Raw genomic sequence first — 21,877 nt, 5'->3', positions numbered from 1 at the left:
AAGGAGCTTGTGTGGAGTTCAGGGGCGTGAACTGGTCCATGTCTTGGGACAGCACAGCTCTGGCAGATGGAGATGGTGAACCCTGTCCCCTCCTGGTGGAACCTACAGCGTGTGGATGTCTGATGTTTGCTGAAGGAATTTGTCTCTTTTGAATGCTGTTTTCTCAACCATGGCTGTCAATTATATAGGCAATGAAGGCTGCACAGCAAGAAGTTAGCGTAGTAACTGTTAATGCTGCAATTTCAGGTGAGAAAAGTAAAACAATGGAAAAAAATCCTTTCTAAAATGTGAGTGAATCCCATACTTCCAGCTACTCTGCAACATCTGTTCAGTGCTTCAGCACCCGTCCACACTTAACACTCTTTTATTTCCTATTGCCAGGAGTACAGAGGGAAGGTGCTGAAGATTTTGCAATTGTACGTAGCAAGTTTGTGGTTTGTTAGCGTAAATCTCTTGGTTCTTTTTGCCTGGCATCCCTTATTCCTGCTCCTCCCTGCTGTTGGGGAACCAAGGGCAAATCAAGTCAGAAGCCTAGCTGCTCAGTGCCCCTCGGGAATGCCTGTGGGAATTGCAGGTTCGTTTCCTTCAGAAATCTTCCAAGTCTTGTTTCTTTGTTAAGTGGGAAAACCAAAGCTGGGGCTGGGGTGTGAAGACTTACCTGATTAAGTCTTGCGATTTTTTTTTCTTTTGTTTGTTTGTTTGGGTTTTTTGTTTTTGTTTTTCATTCGATGAAACCGACTTTGTTTTTAACAGATGCTGCCTTTTGACAAATGTTTTTGTCCCTTGACACCTCTACGGCCTCTGCCCCGCTCGGTCCTCAATCCCCCTCACCCCACGGTGCCCGGCGGTGCCGGCGGCAGGAGGCCGGGCCCGCCCCGCCCCGCCATGAGGGCGGGCTGGCCCTCCCGCCGCCGCCCAGGGAAGGGGGAGAGGCCTCCGCCGCCATCTCCGGCTGTCCCCGCCCCGATCGTGACGGGGAGGGGAGCGGGCGGGCCGGGCAGCCGGGCCGGCCGTGGGGCGATGCGGAGCCGCAGCAACTCGGGGGTGCGCCTGGACGGCTACGCCCGCCTGGTCCAGCGGACCATCCTCTGCCACCAGGTGAGCGCGGCCGCCGCTCCGGGGCGCCTGTTCGGGGCGGGAGGGCCCGGTGCGGTGGGGCTGTGACGGGGGGCGCGGGGGAGCTGCCGGGGCCGGTGACGGCGGGCTGGGTGCAGGAGGGGCACGGCGGGGCCGGGGGGAGAGCATCCCCCCTCCAGCCGGCGCACGGCCTCCTCCCCTCCGCATCTCCTGTGCCCGCCGGGAACGCCGAGGCGCTGCGGATCCGGGCAGTGCTCACTGCTGCTTGTGTACATGCACCTTGGAAAGCCTGTGGAAAATACAGCGAGCCTGAGCTTGCAGATAGTAATACTGTATAATAGTAGTAATGTGTTCGTAGCCATCCCCTCCCACTGAGGGATATATCTCATTGTTGTCTTCAGCATCCTCACGAGGAGGAGGGACTGGTTCCAATCTCTTCACGCTTGTGAACTGTGACAGGACTTGAGGAAACGATATGAAGCTGAGTCAGGGGAGGTTTAGGCTGGATATCAGGAAAAGGTTTTTCACCCAAAGGGTGCTTGGGCACTGGAGCAGGCTCCTCGGGGAAGTGGCCACAGCACCAAGCCTGACAGAGTTCAAGAAGCGTTTTGACAACGCTCTTAGGCACATGGTGTGTGATGTGATTCTTGCGTGTCCTGCACAGGGCCAGGACTTTTGGACTCGATGATCGAGATGATTCCCTCCCAACTCAGTATGTTCTGTGATTCTGTGTTATGATACACACCCATCCGCTGCACACTATACACACTACATATATATATATGTATATATATATATTTATATATATATATATATATGTACATGCCCACACCACCATTAAGCCCTGGTAACTTAAGAGCTCTGAGCAGGGCCTTTGGGCCGTGTCTGTCAGCAGAGCTCGGTGTGGATCCGGGACAGCGCAGGGCCCCCTGTGTGCTCCCTGTGTGCTCCCTGTGTGCTTCCAGTGGCACGTGTGTGCGGCGGGGCACGTCCCAGAGATTCCAGTCTCTTCTCCCTCTGTTAACGCTGCTGGGGCTCTGGCTCGTCAGGCAGGGCTGCCTGCACATGTGAGCAGTGAAAGAGCGAAGATAGCGGGGGTGGTTGGGGCAGGCTGTTACTCACTCTGTGCCCTTGGTCAGCGCAGTGCTCTCTGCTTTGTGTGCTCCCTTCACCCAGGCCGGCTCTGAGGACTCACAGTGTGCTCAGCAGTGTCATGCCTCGGTTATAATAGTCCAGTAAGTAAAGATGAGAGCAACAGAGTTACTTGCACAAATCAGTTACCAAATATACTTTGTTGCTGAGAGTTTCAAGAAATTGGAAAGCAGTGAAAGAAGAGGGCAGGACTGAAATCTTCCGAGATCAATAAAATTTTTGTCACTGTGCCCAGATGCTGTTCTGGGCCCAGGGTCCAGACACCTGTGAATTGGTGTTTGTGTACTTTTTATTGTGAACTCTTGTATTTGTAAACAAATACAAGTACATCTGGAACATAAGTGGTCTGAAGAGATAATTTCGCTGTGCAAGGGTGCAGGAGATGCTTAGGATGACCGTGGGCAAATCACTTTGGCTTCCAGTACCTGCCTTGCTTTCCACATTTACAAGATGAGAATAGTGATAACAGCCTTCATTTAGAAGAGAGATGGAGCCTCTGAGATTGAAAGCTCAAACATGCCCCATGAAAGCTGAGCCTTAATGTTATTAATATTTAACAATAGTAAAAAGGGGTAACTAAATGGTAATACAGGAGTGACCCAGAATTTTTAATTCCTAGTTACAGTGCCAGGATAAGTGTTGGTGACTGTGTATTGCCTTTTCTACTAAGAGCTTAATGTCTGGGAGACTTCAGAGGTGGGAAAAGAGAGGTTTTCTTCTGTATGTGGAAAGCAAGCCACAGGCTGGAAGCAAGGCAGAGGGACAGTGATATCACAAGAGGGCCCAGAGAGATGCTCAAGGCATGTTTCTAGATTTTTTTTTCTGTATCTATGCCCTTTATGGTTTTTCACTGCAATAGATTGAAAATGTTGTGCTCAGCTGAGTGAAGAGATGCAGTGCTTGCTTGGGCAAGTTAGGATGGTTGTCTTTGGGCCACATGCAATCCTGACTTCTTTGGGAGCAGAATAATCTGTGGCTGGATGGGCTGGGCTGCTGCATCACTGCCATTGGAACCTTCTTGGTTCCAGGGAGGGGGATTTTAGCCATTAGTTTGCCCAGGAGCAGCCTGGCAGGAGAGCCACAAGGCATTTAAATGCTTGTGAGGTGTCTCCACTCAGCACAGGGGTGATGTGTGGCTGGGACCCTGTACCTCACACCCACAAGCTGCCGGAGTGCAGACCCAGCTCACCAGCTGGTGTGCTGTGATGGAGGGCAGTGACACGCTCAGCTTTGTAGGGGTGAAGCAAGGACAACACGTAGTGTGCTCAGAACATCTTGCTTTGATAAGGTGTTTAATACACCAGGAGTCAGGTTTCTCAGAAGCAGCAGTTGATCTTGTGTTCATTTCAGTCCCTCTAAATTGATGTGATTTTAGAGGTAATTTTTAATTCAGAGTATACATATGTGCTACCAGGCAGATGTGTCCAAAGCACAGGTCCGGACCCTGCACCAGGGTTGACAGTTTTTCGTGTGCAGAACCTTGCGGGATGGGGTCAGTAGCAAAGTTGTTCTTGTTTTGCAGATGCTGCATTCTGCTGATCAGTCTGTGCACCATGCACAGTGATAGGTCCTGTTAAAGGTTGTTCAAGGAGGCTAAGACCAGATAGCTGGCTCCTGTCTGTGTGGGATCTGCCGGCAGTTCCATGTGCCCCCAGGGACAGGGGGCAGAGGGATGCCTCGGTGCTGTAGCGGAGCAGGCACTGAAGAGCACCACCAGAAGGATGTTCTCAGCTGCTTAATTGAATGAGATAAGAAAAAATGTGAATCTTAAGATATGTCCATAAAATAGTAAAACTTAACATCTGTGTACTTTTTAAATATTGGTACAGTACTATAAGTGCAAAGCATATGGAACTGATAAGGAAAGCACATCTGTCATACTTTTATGAGTAAGCCCAGCTGTGTTACATCTGGTTTCACACAAGCAAGCTTTCTGCAGGCTTTGCTAGAGCTTACATCAGTTTTCACCTGACAGATCAATGAGACAGGTGCAAATTAAATAGATTTTTAGCAAGATGACAAATGTGGGCTTATTTGCTTTGTTGATCTGGTTAGAAGCCCATTGGTTTTGTGCCTGTACTGCTGTTCTTATTAGTACCTGATGCCCTGTAGGAACAGGTGTGTTTTGTGGTTTGGGTTGCTCGGGGTTTTTTTTGACTCCAGATTAAGAGATAGATTTAAAAATAGGATTGGACATGATACAACAGTTTAAAGTCTTAGTCCAGCAATCAGCTTTCTGTTGCAGCACTCAGCTGGCAGCCCATGGGTGCTGGTAAAATTCTTTGCTCTGTGGATCTCTATGTGCAGTGTGATTTGCAGGATGAGACCTGCTAGTCCAATTAGTAATCACTGCATAGATGTAATGCTCTGGAGTACTAGTTGAGCTAAAATCCCTTTGACATCTGTGGGATTAAGTGCACTCAGTGTTCCTTTGAGCTCTTTAGCACCTTGTAAGTGCTGTAGTTTTCATATGGTGTCAGCAGGTAACAGAAGAAAATAATTGTAGTTTTTAAGAGTAAACACTTTCTAAAAAATCCATAACAAAACCACTTAAAATATTAATTCATATATTATGTTATTCTGCTAACAGTCTGAATATGCATAAAGAAAGACATAATGTCTTGTCAGTCCATGAGAACCAGCCCCAGTGTGCCCCAAAAGCTGCGACCGTCTTGTAGAGGAACCAGAGGTTCTGAAATGGTGATAGCTGCCCTTGGATGTGTTTAATACAGCCTCCTGAAGGTAGGCAGGTCCCTCCCTGGGCTGAAAAGTCTTTTAAAATCTTGCATGGGCCATTTTTCTGGGATTTCCATTTTGGTACCCAGATACTTTTTTATTTTTCAACTGGAAGGCAGCCCAGCATTATAGAGTGGGGAAAAATAAACCAAAATGATCATTTCACAGACAGCAAAGTGACCTCTATCAAGCCAGGGCTGCAGGTGCATAGACATTTGTTGTCCTGCATGGGAGGAAGGGAACCAAAGTGCTCTAAAAATGCAGGGAATATGCTGTCTGCCTTTTCAGATCCTGGATTTTGTCATGTGGGCACAGTGCTGAGCTGAGACCGAGGTTTCCTTGTTTGCTTGCACACTTGTTCTTCTGTTACTCCTTGCCTTGACTTTTCAAGATCAAAATGACATTTTTTAAGCTGTTTGCATTCCTATGTGCTACTTTCCCCATCAAACAGGTGAGTAGGGGGTCCTTTAGTTGTTACTTGGTTTGTGGAGACCGTGCTGACAAGGGACTGTTTCAGCAGAGCCACGTCTCTACCATCAGGGAGTCACTAAGTGCTGCTGTATTTAGACCATAACAATAGGGCAGACTGTCATGTCTGTCAGGCTGTCACCCCTGTGGTGTTCAGTGGTCACACGCAAAGCCCAGGAAATTGTAACTGAAGCTCCTCCCCCTCAAACTGGCTTCTTAAAAATAACCGTGGAAGGAGCTGAGTGAACAGTGTGTGGGAGAAATGACAGATTAGTGTATGTATGTATTCTTTTAAATTTTGCTCTTCTTTATTATTGTAATCTTTGCCCCTTGTCACGTTAGCCCTGGCAACTGGTCTTCATTCACTGAAATTTTCTGTAAAGGCTTGATTTGATTGAAACATCAATCGACCTTTTCCTTCTTTGCCTCATTTTTTTGTTAGTGAAGAACTACAGCCAAGAAAGACAGTCTTAAAAATTATGGATAGTGAAGTGATGGGAATCAGTGATGCAATGAAAAATTTAATGGAGTATTTGGGATGCAGGAGACTACTCAGTGTGCTGCTTTTCAACACCTTCAGAATTTGTCTTTCTGTACATTATCTGAAGGAGAATGTAAAAAGGCTTTGCATGCATTCATTTAGCTGTCATAAACCCAGCAGGCAGATATACAGAAATACTTTTTTAATTTCCTAGAAGATAAGTTGTGGGTTTTTTTTTTACTTCCTCAAGATTATGTCAGAGACCAGATGCATACAGAAGAATATATTCCAGGCTGAATTTTTAATGTTGACTTGGTACCCTCTTTTCCTCACAAATATCTAAAATTTAAATTCCTATTTCCTCAATGTATTTAGAATTTCACTCAGTTACTTAGCTAAGAGTTCTGTGTAGATGAGAATGCCCAGCTGGATGCTATAAATTTTACATCCCGAAGTGTTCAAATGAATGACACATTTCACTTCCAAGAGTTTAGGAAAGAAAGATGAGACCTCACTTCTATTGTGAGATTGTGAGAAGCCACAGTGTGCAATCAGCATGAAATCATGTTTGTTTTGTTACCCTTTAATAGAAAAGAAGTGGTGCTTCCTAATGGATGGGACTTTGGGTAGTGATGTTTGTTCTTTATTCCTTCTGCCGTGGTTAGAATCCAGTCACGGGGCTGCTTTCAGCTGGTGCTGACCATAAAGATGCCTGGGTTCGGGACAACATCTACAGCATCCTGGCTGTGTGGGGGCTGGGAATGGCCTATCGGAAGAATGCAGACCGGGACGAGGATAAGGCCAAAGCCTACGAACTCGAGCAGGTTTGTCAGAGTTTGGTATAAACCAGTTATAAATGCAAACAGAACAAAAACGTGTAGGAGTCAAACTTTCATCCATTGGCCAGTTGTTGAAAATTAGGCTTCTGTTTTTGTGAGATTTTAGGCTGAATTAGGCTGAGAGATTTTGTGCCTAGATTTACAAGCCTGTCTCTGATTAAACCTTGAGGTCCCTCATGAGTTATATTGTACAGCAGAAAATCAGGCCTAGGTTGCTTGGATCCTATGGTAGCAAACTACCTGCCAGACCATTCTTCCCTGTAAGGATGAGCATGCCATTTAAAGGAGCCGTCTTTGGAACGTGCACTTGTGTCGTCTCGTGGAGGTCGTACAAGGTGTATAGATGTGTTTGATCAATCCAGAGAAGGTAACAATCTCCAAACTGGTAAGACTCGTACTGGAGAGTTGGAAGGGAAGGTAACTCACACAGTAATTTCTTTACTTGCGGCTGGGAAAGTGGGTGTTAAAAATGAGAGTGCAGAGATGGGTTGAATGGCAAGTGAGTGACTGTTGGTGTCAGTGTCCTGCTGTCACTTTGAAGTCACTGGATAAATTTCTTGCTGACATACCCTGCTCAAACCAGGGAGGTCTGTGGTGACAGAATAACCTTGACTCTGCATGATCATATTTTGAGGCTATAGCTTTTGGGTAAAAAGATGGGATTGATTTCTTTATTTAAGGCAAAATCTTGTACTTCTCTACATTCACACTTATGGCCCTTTCTTAACACCAGTCACCTGCCTTCTGTTGCGCTGTATAAGGAATGGAAGGAGCTTTACAGGTCTTCCAGTCGTGTCAATGTCTTGCAGTCACCTAGCAGTGTTCCCTGGATCTGTCACTGTAAAAATCATTATTATTATAAGACACAGCATTCATATTATTTGCTTAGCTGGATAGAAGGACCACAGAGAGGGCCTTTGGGAAAAGATTTGTTTTTCTAGGTAGGGATGTAGGAATAAAAATAATTTTTAAAAAAGCATGTAGAGCATTTTGGGCAAATATCACCCCTTTTTTTACCTTTGGCAGGACATTAGTAGAGGGTGGGATCTTTATCACTTTCGAATGTTGTTTGTAACAGCTGATGAGGCCGACCATGTGAGGGTGTCACTGATGTGTTTTGTTCCTGCAGAATGTGGTGAAGCTGATGCGGGGACTCTTGCAGTGCATGATGAGACAGGTAATGTCATAGGTATGAGTTGAATTAGTATGTATTGTATTTACAAAGCATTTCACTGAAGCATATATTTGTTGTGTCTTCTGTAGAGTGACTGTTTTTGCATGTGTGTAGATGGTGGTGTGAGGAATCTTTTTAAAACTGTTGAGCAAAACTCTGCTCTTGCTTGCACTTTTTTGAGATTGTGCTTGTAGCAAATCAAAGTATTTTGCCTTTGCAAACTGATTTTCACCAAGATGCACACCTGTAGTTTAGATCTGAACTCAAAAAGGTAATTTCATCTTATTCTTTCCTGTAGAAATGTGTATGTAACTGGAGTCTGCGGTCAGAGTTGTGTTAAAGCACTCTGATCAATCAAAACACACTGAAGTGAGGTAACAGGAATTAGAACCTCAAGTTTCTCCTCACCTAAGAAAAGTTGTTGATTTTGAAATAGTTCTTCTGAAACGTTTCAGCTTTGAGTTTTGTGTTGTTTTTTAGGTAGATAAGGTAGAGCGGTTCAAACGCACACAGAGTACCAAAGACTGCCTCCATGCCAAGTATAACTCTGCAACTTGTGCCACAGTGGTTGGGGACGACCAATGGGGGCATCTGCAAGTGGATGCAACTTCCCTTTACCTGCTCTTCTTGGCACAGATGACTGCATCAGGTAAGCAGAACATGTTTTTTTGCTTTTTGTTGCAGTCTTTTTCTATTCCAGCTTTCATTTAAAAAGGAAAAATAAAGTAGTAACAAGCTTTAAAGATCTTTAAATAATTATTACTCAGAAGGAAGTAATGTTTCTTTGGAAAAGAGATAGGACTTACTTAGGATTTCATATTTATAGTAACTGGCAGTGTCTATTCCTTTAATGATTACTGGTATGCAAATACATGCATGAGTCATACCAGAGAAGTTTCATGTTTAAAGACAGTGTTCTGATGGACAACCAGGTTTCTTCAGAGAGTGGCAACATCAAATCAGGTGCCACTTTGTGCCATCTGTTCCTTTTCTTACTGGTGCAGTTTTACCTTGTGTTCCTCTCTACTGCACTCCTCATGTGAGGATAAGGATTTGTTTCCTTACATATTTTCTGCCCTTGGAGCCTCTTGAAGTTGACCCCTTCAGAGTGGGCACCTAGTTTTCCTAGACTTCCTCGATAGAGCACTAAGCAGGCAGAGGGGTGGGGAGCAGTGGGCATTGGTATGCACTGCTCTAAAGAGCCAGAGCTGACTCAGATGTGTCTGCTTCGTACCCACTGTCCGAGTGCCACCCCCACAGCAGTTCTTTGAAACCCTATGTATTGGTGGCATTTGAAGTATTTTGTCAGGAGCAAGTACTGAGGTTTACTGCCTGACCTGTTGAAATCAGTATGAGTTTTTCCTTTGATTTCTAAACAAAAGCATGAAACTTATTGAAGAGTAAATATTTCAGTTGTGATACAGTATAATTAATCCCTTCCCTTCTTTTAATCAGGGTTACGTATTATCTTCACCCTCGATGAAGTTACCTTTATTCAGAATCTTGTTTTTTACATAGAAGCTGCCTACAAAGTTGCTGTAAGTAGTTATTTATATGTAAATCATCTGAACACTGCTCAGGTGTGGGTGGAAAATTACTTATTGATGGAGAAGAAAAACAGGGACTTGCTTTTTCCATGAGAAGGTATCAGAACCTGTCAGTACTTTACACTGTGAGCAGGGTCTTTGGAGATGTTGGGAGGGCTATGGAGGATTTACTGCTGCGTGGGTGAGGTATACCTGTTCTGTCATAATAACAGAGGGTTTTTTAATTGATAATTAATAATATTTCCTGATGTCTAATTAAAATCTTGTGGGCCTTCCTAAAAAGAGCAGGATGGTAACAAGTGTTCTGGAAAGTGATGAGTTGAGGGGACACAGGGAGAAACATGCACAGGGGGAGGGATAAAGGGCTTTGTGTGTTCTATGAAGGCAGTGATTCATGACTGTATACCTGATCCTGCTGGGGTGTACTTTTATGTGCTGCTCTTTAAACATGAGCAGGGACTTTTTGGAAACTAAGAGCCCCTTTTTTTTTTTTCCTGAAGGCCAATTATAAGCTAATTTCATGGAGGAGTCTGGATTTGTTGTGGGGCAAGGGGGGGAAAGCACTGTGTTTATATATAATAATGCCTTTTTTTCTTGATGATGTTGTTGCAGGATTATGGAATTTGGGAACGTGGTGATAAGACAAACCAGGGCATCCCTGAACTGAATGCGAGCTCCGTAGGGATGGCCAAAGTGAGAATGTTTCCTGATACCTCCTTCGTGGCTGTTGTGTCGTGCTGACAAACCTGATGGCTCCCTTTGCTTAGTCTTCTTGGCCACTGCAGTAGTTAACTGATTGTATAAGAATTCTTGTTTGGGTGTGAGTGAGTATTTCTTAGCATAAAATCTTTGTGATAATGGCTCTCCTTAAAGGACCTCAGCACAGTTGCTCCAGGGATTGCAACTAGGGTACCAGATTCATTGAACTGTGAATCTAATAGATTCAGCAAGGTGCAGCCTCATAAAGTGGCCTCTGGTTTTCTTTCCCTCTTTCTTAATTCTCCAGCCCCAGTATTACATGAGATGTTTTCATGGTAAGATTAAATCAGATGCAAATTCTGGAAAACAGCAGACTATCAGTCTAAGAAATTCTTCACAAGTAATTCAGAAAGAAAAATAAATGAAGATGTACTTTAAAAAAAGTGGATATTTCTCATTCCCTCATAGCACGAGGTCATAGAGATACTAAAAGAAGTTCAGAAGGCCATAAATGTAAATGTGTAATCGACATCTACCTTTTCACTTGGTGTCTGGAGGACTGGCAGAAGACAAAGATCATTAAGGTCAAAGGTGTATTTGCATTTCAGCTGGGTTTGTTAGTTACCAAGACCTTGTGTGCATTGCAAGAGGAGAAACTGCTGGTCTTGGCTCGTCAGTTCAGTCGAACAGCAATGGGGCACTGTCTGTCAGGACAATTGTTCCTTAGATGTCCACTATGAGATCTTTTTACCCTGAACATTCTGGTGTGGTCTCTGTGTGACATCTGGACCTGTTGATGTTGAGATGATCTGCAGAACTCACTGCACAACTTCTCTTCTCTGTGGGTCTGAGTTCAACAGAAGTGCTGTTTCAGGTGGGAACTGGTTGGGGGCACAGTGAAGGCCCTGCTGCAGAAGCTGAGGTAGATACTGTTTGTTTTAAATGTACTTCAGGAGTTCTGTCCCATTCCTGCTTTGTGTGACTACCCGTGGCAAGAGCACAGCACAGAGTATATGCCTTTGAGTGGTTCTCAGAACCTTTTCTGCACCATTAAAACTGCCCCTGGTCCCAACTAGCAGTTCCTCCATGGGACTTTCTGCCACCATCAGAAACATCTGTTGCTGTAGTGCTGGTCTAGAGAGAGGGGCTCTGCAGAGGGAGTAAACCCATCTTTGTGTTGGAATAAGAAAAATATCCTTGCTCCTCTGCAGAGAGATAAGGAAAGCTGCCCTCTGTGATCCTTCCTTTGTCAGAGAAACTGCATGTCCATGAAGCTGCATGACAAAAACAGGCACAAGAGCAACAATTCAGTGTTACCACAACCCTATGAATATGCATTTCAGAGGAAGGCTCTGCTAGCCTGGCCCTGGCCATCCAGTCCTTTCTCTTTTGCTGCCACACTCCCTGTGTGGTGCTGCACACCCCAGTTCTTCAAAGCCAGCTTTTGGAGCCTGCTAGGTCAAAGGAGGAGTGTCCAAATTGAGTCAGTGTTTGGGCTGGTAGTGTCTTCACCAGGCAAAGGCACTACCACCAAGAGGTATGAAATGCAGTGACTGACCTGTTGGCTTGTAGCACTGTGTGCCTCAGCTGGCTGTGGGGAGATCAGACTCCTCATTTCTCTTCCGCTCGGGAAGTGACGGTATCAGAGAGGTGCTGCAGGTCTCTTCTCGAGGGGTCAGCCTTCACTAATTCTGGGTCTCCTTGAACAAGCCTTCCTCTTTGAGCAGCTCTTCAGGCAGGAGGAGAGAAAGGACACTGAATGGGGGTTATTTTGGAATGTAGGACAGGACAGCACATTTATTACTAAGTACTTCGCTGTTTAGGTGATGTCTCAGTGGAAGCCCAGCTCCCCATTGTTTTGCATTGCCTATAAATTGTAAGAAGGATCACCAGCTCACCAATCCTGTATCCAGCTAGTGGAAAGACAGAAATATTTACTTTTTTCTAAAATATCGCCAAGCTTCCCTTTAAAGATTAAAAATGTCTGTGGAGTGAACTTATGTCTTATACAATCTCCTTCAGAGGATAAGCACAGGTGCTACAGTGTATACTCAGTTTAAAAGATATCTAATAATTTTGGGTTGTGGTTTGGTTTTCTTTGAAGGCTGCTTTGGAAGCAATTGATGAACTAGATCTTTTTGGAGCCCACGGAGGACATAAATCAGTGATTCATGTTCTTCCTGATGAAGTAGAACATTGTCAGGTAAAAATTAGTCTGCTCTTTCCTTTGCTAGGGGAAAACCTAACCCTCTCCCTTTTGTTTTTAAATTAAATGTTGATTACCCGAACCAAGAACTCAGTGTAATACGGATGGGTTCAGGCTACGCTGTTCACCCTGTTCTAGTAGATCATGAGAAACTGAGTGGTGGGAAGCATTCTCATTCTAACTTGGTTAAAAATAACTATGCAGAGAGTTCTCTATCAGTTTGCAAATAATATAGTATGTTCCATTTACACTTGACATAGTCTTTTGAAGTATGTAAATTGTTTTATATCCATTTTTTCTTTTCTTGTTTTGCTCAGTCTATTCTATACTCCATGTTACCAAGGGCATCCACGTCAAAGGAGATAGATGCTGGCCTTCTCTCTATTATTTCTTACCCAGCTTTTGCAGTGGAGGATCTAAACCTTGTTAATGTAACCAAGAGTGAAATCATATCCAAACTGCAGGTAAGAATTTCCTTTATCTTTGTTTTGCAGAAAGAAAGAGAAACAGAACCTTTCTTTTAACCAAAAATTCTAATTAAACAAGGGTTTCCAGACTTCGTTCATCTGTGCCTGGAAGAGAGGAAACAAAATCCCTAAGTGACCCTTAAAACTCAGCACTTGTTGTGTTAGTCTGTGAGGAAGAACAGTATGTGTGATTCTCTGTAATTTTGTCTGTTTTTACCAGGGCCGCTACGGCTGCTGTCGCTTTCTCCGAGATGGTTACAAGACACCCAGAGAGGTACTTCTGATGTGCATTTTCAATAGGCATTAGGAAGAATTTTATCTCTCCTTTATAGACATACTTTGTCTTATTTACATGAAGGAGTAAAGTTCTCCATCACTGCTAAGACATCTCAGTGGCTTTGGAGGTAATCCAGGTATCCACCCTAGAAATTACAACATATAAAATGCAACATATCTGAAGGAGGCTGAAAACCATTTATTAAGGGCAAAATTTAATTAATAATTCTGTAAGAAATTAATCCTTAGATATGCTTATGGTGTCTAAGCAGAAGCGGTGTCCCTGCAGATTCCAAAGTATCTTTGTCCTGAGGCAGAGCCAAGATTACTTGGGTGACACTTAGATTCTGAGACTAGGAAGGGTCAGTTTGTCTAGGGAACCATTAAATGAGTTTGAGGCTGAATGTAAAACACTGAAGAGACTGCATGGAAACTACTTCTGGTGGGTTTATTGGTTTCTGGGTTTTAATTACTTGTACGAAATAGGCTACCATTATGATTGGAGTATGGGTGACTGATTTAGCACTGTGACTAAACAAGTGTGGTTGAATTTTTTAGGATCCAAGCAGGCTGCACTATGATCCTGCTGAGCTCAAGCTCTTTGAGAATATTGAATGTGAGTGGCCAGTATTCTGGACATACTTCCTAATTGATGGAATATTTAATGAGGACAAAATTCAGGTGAGAAAAGAGAAATTGCTTTCAAATTGCAAAGCCGTTTGCCCATGGTCTTTTGGAACTTTGCTCCGTGTTTATTTTGGGTATCAGTTGGATAGAGTGGAATAGTCTTCAGCCATTCTCGCCTTCTTGGGGAGTTCATGGCATGATACAGGCAGCAGGGTTGTGCACACTGGGGCCTTGTTGCCCTCTCCCTGCCAGGCTGAGTGGCTCTGTTAGCTGATGTGGTAAAACTGGGCTGAACAGGGTTTATATGCCTAGTTTTGTCCTGTCACCAACCTCGATGCCCCTTTCGCAATTACTTCAGGATGAGAGAAGCTTCTTTTCCCCAACCTCTGTGGCTTGGCTACTGAGAACAAGATTCATGCTACTTTAAGTCCTGTTGTACATTCAGAGAGGTTTGGGGTTGCCTTATGAGGAGCCATTTCATTTTTACTAATTCCATAAGTCACTTCATGCCATTGCTGTGTCAAGCACCCAGTGGTCAGGGCAGCTAAATTGATTATAGCCCTCCAAAGGTTATGGTGGCACCTGGAGAGTGCTGGAGAGTTAAAGAGCAGCAAGTAGCCAGGACTAAATGCATTCAGACCAGGACTTCTGTGGATTGGTGTCTTGGAAGAGGTAAAAAAAGTGTGTGATTTAAAATCACCAACTATGCAGAGGGACAGGAGATCGTTAAACTCCTTAAAAAATAAAATTACATCAGAAACAAAACAGAGAATTTCAGACCAAAACCCCTTTTTTCTGTACCAGATATTGCAAATCAAATGAAATACTTACTGACACTAGAAATGTAAAATATTTTCCTGAGCACAGTTAAAATATGTTTTTGCTGTGAAATGATGGAGAGAGAAATGGCGTTATTTCATGAGGGGGGAAATCAGAAAGTTTACTGAAACTTCAGTTTTGTCAATAAAACAGAACTTCATGAAGTAATCTCTAGAACTTAGGTGGATTATCTGGGACAGTATGTACCTGTTTGCTTTAATGTTGTGCAGACAGGCTGTGCTAGGGCATGATTAGGGCAATTACTCCTGGTTTCCACTATTTAAACATATCTGAATAAGTCACTGAGACACTCAGGTGAGTGTCTAGTCTTCCCCAGTTACTGCTGCTATTGTCAGCAGAAAGCTGACAATTTATACACCTCGCACTCTTATGGATATTGGCAGTCTGATGCCCATGTCCTGCATTGCAAATTTCATGTAGGATTTGTTGCCTAGTTCCTTTTACAGATTTTAATCTTTCTTTAAGGCGCTCTGTGGGTGGATTAACAAGTTTTGTTCCAGTGACTTCTTTATAGGGATATGTTAGAAGGTTTGTGCTGCAGCAGTGCATTACAGATTTAAGATGAGTGTTGAGGGTTTTGAGGCTGATAATATTGAGATGCTGGAACAGTCTCTGATAATTTGAACCCTGTTCTTCCATCAGTAAGTCATGATTCCCTCCCCCTCCCCCCCTCTTTTTTTATATATTTATGTGAATATTCATCAGAAAAGTATGGCTGGAACGTACTAAAACTTTAACTTTTTTGTTTTAGTTTTGCTGACTGGAATGTGAATTCTTACTCCTGTTTAAAAATATTTCCAGGTACAAGAGTACAGAGAGGCTCTGGAAGGAATACTTATTAGAGAGAAGAATGGATTAGTGCTAATGCCTGAGCTGTATGCAGTCCCTCCAGACAAGGTAATGTGAAAATGCAGCATCCAATTCAGTATGCAAAGTAGAGAGAGCAAGAGGAATGGTTTAATAGTTTTTCCTGTATCTGATAAATCTGAACCAGCAATGAGAAAAGACTACTGCATATGAAAACGTAAGAGACCTCTCACGGCTCCTGCTGAGAAATGGTCAACTTTAGGCTTCCACACTGTCACATTTCTTCCTTGGAAGTCTGAGTGTCTGTGGAAATATTAGAGCGGGTCTGAAATTTTACATGCTTATAGCAAGACACACATTTAAGAAGTGCTGATACTGACTTAGGGACTGAAGCTCAAAGAGGAAATAAAGCATAGACTGTCCTTCCTGTCTAGTCTATTGGTTGATTGTGCTGCTCTTTTCCAGAGCCTGTATGGGAGACAGAAACAGCCTTCAGATGGATTAGGGTGTGGGCTGGGATTTTTATTTGTTCGCTATGGGTATTTTCTTTTCCCCCATCTTTACTCTTACTGTTTATCTGATTCTCCCATTGTGACAGTGAAATTCAGATGAGTTAATGTGCTCTTCCATGCTATTTGCCTTTGTATCCCTCCCTGCCAGCTTCTTCTTCCACTCCAGACTTCTCAGCCCTCACTCACTGAGGGTGTGGAGCCTCCTGGGTTGGTCTGAGCTGGTCAGCCAACAGTTGATGTCTTACTTGCAGATATGAGATGGAAACTCTGAATTGCCTTCCTAGTGGGAACAAGTGTGTAAGAGTTTAGAACCACCTTCTGAATTTTGATATGATGATAATCATCTGGCAGACATGCCAAATAAACAGGGTGTATTTTGTCTATGTAAAGATGTAATGTAGGAGAGTTTTTCCCCCTGCCCTCAGTAGCTCTGTATACCTACTGCAAAATTAGGGCAGTTGTTTTTTTTCTAAATTATAAGTCTGCTCTTAATTTTCGCATTGGCCATCCTTAGTAACACAGGAAAGGTGGAATAGTTTTAATTTTTGGAAAACACCTTTGTTTCAGAAAGCTAGGTAGACATCAGTGCAGTTGAAGTGCCATCTTGGAAGGGATTGGGAAGCAGACACCCAGTTAGCTGTGAGCAGCTCAGAGGGAAGGCAGCAAAGGCATGGTGAGGAGAAAGTGGAAGAGATAATACCAAAGCTATAATTGCATGCAGAGTCCCTATTCATCCTCCAGCTTTGAAGGGTGGGTGGAGTACAAAAAGGAACCATAGTTCCAATGTCAGAAAATGTGCAGCCTTAAAAGTAAAACCAAGAGTTGTCTAAGTCAGTAATAATGGCAGGTTAGCAAGGGTAGATGGTAGACCATATGTTTCAAATACTTATATGTTACCAATTGTTATTCCCAACTTCAGGGTAATTTTTCTTGCTTATGTATTTGTTTTCAGGTGGATGAAGAGTATGAAAATCCTCACTCAGTGGATCGTGTCCCAGTGGGAAAGTTGCCACATCTTTGGGGCCAATCATTGTATGTCCTGAGCTGCCTGTTAGCAGAGGTAATTGTTTCTTGTACAGTAGGTAAGCTTGTATTTCATTTTGTTTGAGATGGCTTGAGCTTTCAGTACAATTTGGTTGTCAGATAGGGAACAATGTGTTTTCCAGTAGAAACATATACATGAGCCATGAAAGGGTGACTGAGTGACTGAGATTTTAGGAGCTTTTTTTTTTTTTTTTTTCTTGATATATATGTATAGACATGCAATTGTCTGTTTCTAATCAAGCTGAATAAGTTGTCAGATGGACTGGATTTAGGGTTAGGATAGAGGACTATACCAAGGCAAGGCTGACTTGGCTGTTCCAGAGCCAGGATTTTGTGCTGTTTCAGCTCCACTAGGCTATGCCTTACTCTGTGGCATAACGTGTCTACGGAGTTCTCCCGTATCAGCCAGACTAGTTAAAGGAACCACAGAATGTCTCTGTGGAGCTATAAAAAAAATCACTAGCCTGGCAAAATTGTGTTGTCAGTTGCTACAACTCTAAAATAGGAAATCTGAATATTCAGATTGTGGCAGAAACATTTTCTTGCTGTTCCAAAAAATAGTGCATCCATTGTTTTTATTAAATGTACTCATTGGTGGCCAGGGTAGACAAATCAGGCCTTAAGTCCTGCTGTACTGAAAAAATACTTTGAAAATTGGTTAAGATTTGTTCTAGATATCAGAAACCTTTTGCTTAAATGCTATTTGTTTCCTTTCTTTTATCGTTTGCATTTATTCTAGGGATTTCTTGCTGCAGGTGAAATTGATCCCCTAAACAGGAGATTTTCTACGGGATTTAAACCTGATGTTGTGGTACAAGGTGAAGGAGTTTTTTGAACATTCTGGGTGAATTGAATTGTGTGGTGACAAAGTCCCCAAGTAGAGGAGAGAGAAAGATATGTTAAAAATAAGTGGATTTTTGCTTGGGACACAGATGCTGTGAAGAAACTGTGAAACAGAGAAAGGGGTTTAACACACTTCTTTAAAAAAATACTTGCTAAAATTTTAAGACTTGTCAGGGACTGGAGAGTGGAAAACTTAATCTTATAGTGAAAAGGAGAATCTTGGTGGATTCTAGAAAAAAAAAAAAGCAGGACTGACTGGAGGTGGATCAGTTTAATTAGGTTTCTGTGCAGCCCCTTTCTCGGAGGAGCCAGAAAGCACTGGGTGGGGAGAATCCCTGTCCACAGAGGCAGCCAAAAGCCAGCCCTAAGTCTGGCTCCTCACCTCTGTGGACAGAGGCTTCTTCAGTTAGTGCAAGAACAGGCAAAACCAGAAAATTAAGATGAGGGCAAACACCAGCTGATCAGGTCTTTAAGACTTTTCAAGGGCTTGTACTGCTCTGAAAGACAAACCAGCTTGTTTATCAGGAGCAGCATTTATCAGTGATACTGTGACCTGGGCTGGTGCTTGTTTATGCCCTGTTGGTATCTCGTGAGTATAGCATTTTGTTATTTTGAAGTGCTCAATTTCCAGTAGAAATAGAAGTGCTGGATTATTTTTAGCATTCTTTGACAGTTATTCACAATACAAAGAACAATACTGAATTTTTAGTCCCAAACTAATAAACCACCTATCATGGACGAAACGTCAAGTGGGACAAGAGATGGATTCAGGGCCTGGATTGTATATTCCACTGAATTGGGGAATTTTTTTTCTCCTTACCTCTGCCGTTTTATAATGTCTCTGTAACATTTATTGCTATACAAGTAACAGCACCTGTTCCCCAGGGACTTGGCTGTATTGTTACTTTGTGCTGTGTTAAAACCACAAAGGTTTTCGAGTTGTGTTTCCCCTTGTTCTGTGGGGTAAAAGCCTTAATTGCTAAAAGCTACTGCATGATCCAAACTGGTGGAACTGAAAGAAATAAGAGCAAACTGATAAAGTCTCAAAGAATGTGGTGTAACTTCAGCAAGTCTGATCCTGCCTTGAGCAGGAGGTTTGAGCAGAGACCTCATGAGGACTCTTCCAACTTGAATTACCGTGTGGTTCAAAGTGGACAGGAATAGCAAGAAATATGGAGAAGCAGAAAATCAAAGTCTGTCTGACTCCCTCTTGCAATCCCTTTTGATCTCACAGGCTCATAAATTAAGAAATAAGGCCTTTGTGCCTTTTTAGTTAAGTACATGCATTAGTTGAGAGGTGACAGTAGAGATACTCAATTAAAAAGGGTAGAACGTTTTTTCTTAGTACTGTTTTTGTTTTCTGTTATGCAGTAACTGTTTTAGCAGAATCTAATCATATTAAGAACCTCTTGCAAGACCGTGGATTCAATGTCCAGAGCATTGCTGATATCCATCCCCTCAGAGTACAGCCAGCTCGCATCCTGAGTAACCTCTACACCATGCTGGGTAAGTATGGGAACATGGAAGCCTCTCCACTGCTGTGCAAGGTCTTATTTTAAGGGTCACAATTTGTTTTTTGTTTTTCTTGCTTCGCACTCTCTCAGTTTCTTTAATTTAATTTCTTTTATTTAAATCAGTTTCTTTGATCTAAAGAAAAATGTGCTTGTGTGAAGAAGTTTAACAAACTTAGAACTTCTGCTTTAAATAAGGGACTCAAACAGGAAAAAAAATTGCCTCATTAGAAACAGTGGTGAAAGTACCAGTTGGAGTAAGTGAAAGTACCAGTTCTTGCCTTTGGAGTTAGGCAAGAACTGACTCTTCTTTTGTCCTCCAGAAACTACTTCAACAGAGAAACTGCCTTTAGAAAAAATGCCTGGAAAATAATGGAAAAAAAAAATCAAATGTTTCTCCTTTCAGAAGTCAGAGCATTTCTGTTTTAAGTCTGGAAAATGGGCAGTATTACTGCCATTACTCCCAGCAGGCAGCCTGTGAAGTTTTCTGTTCCAAATCAGGGAAGCTGTGCTGCTGCTATCAAAGCATCTTTGGGCTTGCTAAAGGTTCTTGCTAAAGTTCCTTCCAACCCTGAGCTGAGTTGAGCTGCTGAAGCTCTCTCTCTCAGTTGCAAACCCAGAAGCCTTTAGGGTTTTTCTAAGCTCAGGACTGGAAGTACGTTCCAGTTCCTCAGCAGGGGCCCTCGAGTCTTGTTTTTCAGAGCCTGAGAGCCGAATTAAATGAAAGCCCCAAAACTCCAAATGGTTCCAGTTGTTGAAAATATTTTGATAGCTGTTACTTGATAATCTGTGCTGGAATTATTTGGGTCTCGGTGGAAAATTTGTTACATGTATTCCTAATTGAATTTAGTTTTACTTCTTCAGGCATGCCAGCAACTCATGACTCAAAACTGTGGATGTTATTACAAAGTAAAAATTGAGGTGAAATGAATCAGCATTGGTAGGTTCCTTTACAGTGTGGACAAGGGGAGCACTATTGTGCTTCTTTATCAGTCTTCAGCATGTTTCCATGGCAATTTGGTTACAGATAATGCTGGGAGAAGTAAGTGGCTGCTCACTGGATGAATATCTTTTTGTTGTTGCAGCCATTTTCGGTTTGTGGGGTTTTTTTTTCATTTAATAGGAAGCTCACTTTGGAAGCATCCAAAGTAATGGGGCCTTCAAATAAGTTTCAGAAACTATGCCCTTTACACAGAGAAAGGAAATTGTATATGCCACTTTTGGGAAAGAATCTGTCTCTTTATCACCTTTATCACAGAGTTCTTTAAAAAAAATGAAACATTTGCGGGGCTTTGCTGAAGCTTATATTTATTTCATTATGATTCATAATAGCTTTCTTTCAGTAATGGGGGGTTGTGAGTAGGATGATGTGGCACACTGATACATTATTTTTAACAGTGACTTCTTTGGGAATGTTCACAGTGGTATTTTTTCAGGAACAGGGTTGTTTGGCTCATATTCCTTGTCAGACAGATTCAAGTCAGCTCCTGTCTGCTGGTGCAAAGGTTGTAGTGCAGATCATTTGCTAATAAGCTCTACTGGGAAAAGTGGAGCTTATTAGCCTGATGAAGATCTGTGTTTGTATTTGGATGTACTTTGAATGTTGATTTAGCCTTCTTCAGGCAAGAATTTTTAAGCTTCAATAGTGAAAGCTCTGCAATTTCTGTGGCATGTTGATGGCCTGGTTTTTGTAACGTCACACCTCCTGTTCTTGATGGGGAACCTTTGAGTGCTGGGCAATGACTATAATTATAAGATCTGATCCCGTGGTCATTGGAGCCAAAATTTGGATTATTTAATCATGCCTTTGAAGGCCTCTGGCTGTTTTATTGGTGGTTCCTACAAAACCGACCGGTGTGTAGCATCTCACTCTGTTACCTGCCTTCTGCCTTGCTGGTATTAGTGAAGTACATTTTGCTGTCTAAAATGGTTATTTTGGAAAACCACACAGCAAATGCCAGCTGAGACCTTTTTTCTTTCTCTTTTCTTTCCAGGCCGGAATAAGAACATGAAATTAAGTGGACGGCCACACCGACACATTGGAGTGTTAGGCACCTCCAAGCTGTACATGATAAGAAATCAAATATTTGCTTTTACCCCACAGGTGAGCATGTAAAGCTGGCAGGAAAATCACTCCTTACTTAATGGCAAATCATTAGTGAAGCACTTTGCTTTTATGTGCTGTCACTGTGCTTTAGCTGGAACAGGGCTGATGCAGCAGATGTGCTTTTCTTTGCAGGGTTTTTAAGAGTGATGGATAATCAGCATGGTAGAACTGCTCATAAATCTCTCTTCTGTCCTACAGAGGCTGGCTTTTTTGGCTTCTGGCTTAGGAGAACACAGAAAATCAATAGTACAGAGTTGTTACTGATCTCTGCCCAAACCAGCGTTCTAGCTAATGAAATAGTTTCTGCAGAAATACATCCCCTAATATATCTTTCTATTGATTGCTTTAATGAAAAATTCAGCACCACATAAGCGTACAAGTGCTATAACCCCCAAGTGATGAAGGTATGATCTTTTCATTATATTGTTAAAAGGGTCAATAGTGCTGAGAAAGGGATATTCTGT

The 21,877-nt window shown here is 42.7% G+C and overlaps 1 protein-coding gene across 6 annotated transcripts in view; it reads left to right on the top strand.

Moving 5' to 3' along the window:
• Nucleotides 1-970: 970 nt before the first annotated feature.
• Nucleotides 971-21,877, top strand: part of PHKA2 (phosphorylase kinase regulatory subunit alpha 2) — a 41,507-nt gene continuing 20,600 nt past the window's right edge. For 2 of the 6 annotated variants that reach the window (XM_027903612.1, XM_027903611.1), the window contains exons 1-15: nt 971-1,098; nt 6,580-6,738; nt 7,883-7,930; nt 8,408-8,576; nt 9,383-9,465; nt 10,087-10,167; nt 12,278-12,376; nt 12,697-12,843; nt 13,067-13,120; nt 13,681-13,803; nt 15,391-15,486; nt 16,861-16,968; nt 17,692-17,770; nt 19,167-19,301; nt 21,301-21,410. In XM_027903612.1, the coding sequence (XP_027759413.1) occupies nt 1,021-1,098; nt 6,580-6,738; nt 7,883-7,930; nt 8,408-8,576; nt 9,383-9,465; nt 10,087-10,167; nt 12,278-12,376; nt 12,697-12,843; nt 13,067-13,120; nt 13,681-13,803; nt 15,391-15,486; nt 16,861-16,968; nt 17,692-17,770; nt 19,167-19,301; nt 21,301-21,410 (1,569 nt within the window). In that variant the 5' untranslated portion in view covers nt 971-1,020. Of the gene's footprint in view, nt 1,099-4,947; nt 4,972-6,579; nt 6,739-7,882; nt 7,931-8,407; nt 8,577-9,382; nt 9,466-10,086; nt 10,168-10,257; nt 10,293-12,277; nt 12,377-12,696; nt 12,844-13,066; nt 13,121-13,680; nt 13,804-15,390; nt 15,487-16,860; nt 16,969-17,691; nt 17,771-19,166; nt 19,302-21,300; nt 21,411-21,877 lie in introns of those variants that run through there. The other 4 variants (XM_027903613.1, XM_027903615.1, XM_027903616.1 and 1 more) reach the window with 4 other exon arrangements.

This window comes from Empidonax traillii, unplaced genomic scaffold, assembly GCF_003031625.1.
Source record: "Empidonax traillii isolate 1590-97213 ecotype Southwest subspecies unplaced genomic scaffold, ASM303162v1 scaffold985:size400688, whole genome shotgun sequence".
NCBI classification, from domain to species: Eukaryota; Metazoa; Chordata; class Aves; order Passeriformes; family Tyrannidae; genus Empidonax; species Empidonax traillii.
The sequence above is the reverse complement of the archived record's forward strand: the minus strand, read 5'-3'. Positions and strand labels throughout refer to the sequence as shown.